This window comes from Aythya fuligula, chromosome 18 (assembly GCF_009819795.1).
Source record: "Aythya fuligula isolate bAytFul2 chromosome 18, bAytFul2.pri, whole genome shotgun sequence".
Classification (NCBI taxonomy): domain Eukaryota; kingdom Metazoa; phylum Chordata; class Aves; order Anseriformes; family Anatidae; genus Aythya; species Aythya fuligula.
The window spans coordinates 4,139,782-4,144,092 of record NC_045576.1 but is presented as its reverse complement, the minus strand read 5'-3'; the positions used below and the strand labels follow the sequence as shown (position 1 = coordinate 4,144,092).

The following is a 4,311-nucleotide window of genomic DNA, read 5'->3' as shown; positions in this document are numbered from 1 at the left end:
CGAGCCGTTCCGTGCTCTGCAGCCATGGCAGTGCCCGGGGCTGCCCCGCTGCTGGCTGCAGCCTGCAGGGCTTACGGGGAGGCTTTCGGGGGGGCTGCGGCTGCCGGGGCGGTTTGGGCCCCCGGGCGAGTGAATCTGCTGGGCGAGCACACCGACTACAACGGCGGCTTCGTGCTGCCCATGGTAAGGGCGCCCGGCTGCCCCGAGCCCCGCGGCATCCCCCGGGGTGGGATTTGGGGAGGATGGAGGTGGCCAGGGGCTGCCCGGCTTCCTTGGGGGGCTTGCAAGGAGCCCGAGCTCGGCCCCAAAGCAAACGCGGAGCGAGTTGCTGGGAGGCCGAGGAACAGGAAAAGAAGCTTCCCCAAAAGCTTTGCAGGAAGAGGTTTTGCTGCTGAGCTGAGCCCCAAGGTGCCCCCCAGGCTGGGGGCAACGTTTGGGTGCTGGGATTTTTTTGGGGGATCCCTCCAAGGCTGGGATGTTGGGTGCTGACACGTGGGAAGAGTTGAGGGTGATGCTTGTAGGGTGCCATCGGTGCGGGTGGGAGCAGCCCCCGGCTGTCCCCTGCCACCAAGGGGGACATCCCCAGGGGGCTGGCGCTCAGCCCGTGTCCCCCCTCCAGGCCCTGCAGCTGGGGACGGTGCTGGTGGGGTCCCCCACGCAGGACGGGACCATCTCCATCCTCACCACCTCAGAGGCAGCGGATGAGCCCCGCAGGGTGCAGTTCCCAGCTCCCAGCAAAAGCAGCCCCCTGAGCCCCGGGCAGCCACACTGGGCCAACTACATCAAGGGCGTGATCCAGCACTACCGGGGTAAGGCCAGAGCTCTCCTCCCTCCCCTTGTGCTCGAGGCCAGCGGGTGCCAAAAATCCCTTTGGAGCAGCTGCTGGTGGGACCAGGCTCCAGCAGAGGTGCTCACAGCTCCAAGGATCGCAGCACTGGGGTGGAGAGAAGCCCAAACTCCCTCTGTGGGTCACTATGCATTAAAAAAAAACCAGAATATTAAGCAGGGGCTTCTCTCCACCGGGAGCTGAATCCCCAGGAGCTGTGGGGCAGGGCAGCCCCCAGCCCTACAGGGGGCTCACAGCCCCTCTCCTCTCTTCTGTTCCCACAGGCGGTCCTGTGCCTGGTTTCAATGCTGTGATAGCCAGCGACGTCCCCCTTGGTGGCGGCCTCTCCAGCTCTGCCTCTCTGGAGGTGGCTACTTACACCTTCCTGCAGCAGCTCTGCCCCGGTACGGTCCTTGCTGGTCCTTGTCCCCAGTGCCTCGGTTCCCTTGCCAGAGCCAGGGCTGTCCTCAGAGAGATGCTGCTGTTCTGTTGAGCAGCCTCAGCTGCAGCCAGCTGAGATATAAGCAGCAAATTATCAGAACCAGCTGGATCTGAGGACCCCAGGCTGCCACAGGTGATTTGCAGTGATGCAGCCACAAACACTGGCAGCTGATGCTTTAACAAACCCCGTCCCACAGCTGCGTGCAGCACTCAGTGTCACCCAGGGCACCAGTTCTCCACATCCCACAAACACAAAATCCTTTGGAGGACAAAGTGCTGCACAGCCAGGATGGGGCAGCTCAGCACTGGACACTTTGTAGAGTGCAAATCGCGATGGCTGCCCTTTGGCGAACCCCAGTGAAAGCAAACCATTACTGCTGCTTTTGCTCACCCTGCTCCAGGGCAGGGGGCGACCATCCCGGAGCTGCTAACCCCTGCCCCTCTCTGCTCTGGCACAGATGATGGCGATTTGGTGGCCAAGGCGCTGGCATGCCAGAAAGCAGAGCACACGTTTGCTGGCATGCCCTGCGGGATCATGGACCAGTTCATATCCGTGATGGGCAAGGAGGGCCACGCGCTGCTCATCGACTGCAGGTCAGCACCTCCTCGGGCACGTGCCTGCGAGCTGGGGCTGGGGATGAGCCGATCCTATGGCCATGAAACAGAGCTGCGGGGAGGCATTAAACCCCCAACCCAAAATCTCACCATGGGGCTGGGGCTAGTCCGAGGTGCCTCGATTGCTCCTCGTGCATCCTTTCCCTTGTGCCTGGGCTGGCTTTCCTGCAAAGTCATGAGGGCCTAATTTGGGACTAATAATTGGGAAGGAGAGAATTGCTCAAGAGAAATCCTAAACCATGTGGACTTTGCCCTGGCGAGGCACGGGCTGCGTGCCACGTGGCCTCACCGGAGAAATCAGTGGGGACGGGCGCGCCGCCCGTGCTGTTCTCTCGCTGCAGGTCCCTGGAGACCGTCCCCGTCCCGCTGACCGATGCCAGCTTGGCCGTCCTCATCACCAACTCCAACGTGCGGCACGCGCTGACGGGCAGCGAGTACCCCACGCGCCGGCGGCAGTGCCAGGAGGCGGCGGCAGCGCTCGGCAAGGCCAGCCTGCGGGACGCCACCATGGCCGAGCTGGAAGGTGGGCTCGGCTGCTCCACGGGGCAGCGTGATGGGGCAGGGAAATGTGGTCGCGGGATGCGGCCGTGTTCCTCCTTCCCCAGCTGGAGGGGCTTTGCTTTAGGGGTGCGCGTGTCCCCGCAGCGGCCAGGGGCCGGCTGGGCGAGGAGGTGTACCGGCGTGCCAGGCACGTCATCGGCGAGATCGAGCGCACGGTCCGGGCAGCACAAGCACTGCAGGACAGGGACTACGGCACGTTCGGGAGGCTGATGGTGGAGAGCCACAACTCCCTGCGGTGAGGATGTGCTGGGGCTGGGGTGCTGGTTTTGGTCGTGGGGGTCGCTCAGCTGGGGATGCAGCCAGGCACGGGTCCTGCCCAGCATCTCTCTCCTGGTTCAGCCTGTAACAGCTTGGGGAAAAGCCCCAGAGACCTCTGCACATCCCTGGCCAATTGGTCAAGTACCTTACAGGGTCCCTTTTCTCACAGCCAGAGCGCCTTGCTCCTATAAACAAGTGCCTTTATAGGAAAAGCACCGGGCTGGGGTCTGCAGGCATCCCGGGGTGCTGCTTTTTGCAGCAGTGGGCGCACTGAGATGTGTTTCAGCCCTTCTTGCTGCGGTGGGGTGCAGCATGGGGCTGACCCTGGGTCTCCTCTCTCCAGGGACGACTACGACGTGAGCTGCCCAGAGCTGGATGAGCTGGTAGCAGCAGCTCTGGAGGTCGATGGGGTTTATGGCAGCCGGATGACGGGAGGAGGCTTTGGCGGCTGCACGGTGACACTGCTGGTGGCTGAGGCTGCGGAGAGGGCCCAGCAACACATCCAGGTACACAGCAGAAAAGTGCCCGGAGATTGACTTAAAGATCCCTAAAATGCACTGAGGTATGGGCCTGTGGTGATGTTGAAGCTGTGATCCTAAGGCAGTTAGGGTCAGGGTAGCCCTCATGCACAGGGATATCCCCGTGTCCACCGATGCTGCTAAGCTCTTCCAGGCAGTTTGCACTGTGCTGGCTGCAGAGCACTGCTAAAGGGCTTTACTGCATCAAGAAAAGGAGCAAAAAAGTGGCAGGTGAGCTTTGGGGCAGCTAAACCAATCTAGGGAAAAATAATCCATAGGCAGTGCTGAGCTCAGTGCTGGTAGCCGCAGCCCAGGGAAGATCCTGGTGCTGTCACCAATGCTCTCCGAAACCAGCAGCATGCAGTGAGCACTTACTGCTCCTCTTGTCCCTTAGGAGAAGTACAGCGGCACTGCAACCTTCTACATCTCCAAACCCTCGGATGGGGCAAAGGTGCTGCCCCTGTAGAAGCAGCAGGCACCTTGTCCGAGCCGGGATCCGTGCTGGGATCGTGTCCCTGCTGGGACAGGAACAGCAGCCGCTCTCCTCGCTCCACCAGGGAGCCAAGCTGTCTGCCTGCATCATTTGCTTAATAAAAGTAAAACATTTGCACGTTCTGCACCTGCTTGGACCAAGCTGAGCCACGAAGGACTGTGGGGACCTCTCCCCAGCAGGGACTGGTGGATCCAGTTCACATTCACACTGGTGTAACCGCCCCATGCCAGTAGTGACTGGGGGGCTGCGGGCAGAAGCCCCCGGGAGCGCATCCTGCATCTGCTGGTGCAGGTGGAGGGCCTAGGGGGAAACAATGCTTTTGAAAAGAAAAAGGAAGAGGCAGACCAGAGAAAATATTTATTGAGTGCAATAGGGAGTCATCTGATCGGAGACCTGCTGGCGGATTGACCTGGAACACCAACAGCCCGAGTGACCAGCCGAGAATTAAAAAGTGACACTGTTGGGGACATAGCCTCGTGCACGCAGGGAGCATGTGCTGCCAGGGAGAGCAGCAGCTGGGGCGCTGTACACTTCTCTTAACAGGATAGCCTTTGGTTAAAATGCTTGGAAAAGGGGCTCCTGTTTGAGGCTGAGTTCGG

General features: G+C 61.1%; 1 protein-coding gene across 1 annotated transcript; it reads left to right on the top strand.

The window, feature by feature from the left end:
* On the top strand, positions 1–3,829 carry GALK1 (galactokinase 1). Its single transcript, XM_032199763.1, has 8 exons — positions 1–183; positions 620–809; positions 1,111–1,230; positions 1,726–1,861; positions 2,224–2,405; positions 2,528–2,678; positions 3,045–3,207; positions 3,614–3,829. Exons 1-8 carry the CDS (start codon positions 25–27, stop codon positions 3,683–3,685), a joined length of 1,173 nt encoding a protein of 390 aa, XP_032055654.1. The 5' UTR covers positions 1–24; the 3' UTR covers positions 3,686–3,829.
* Positions 3,830–4,311: the final 482 nt, after the last annotated feature.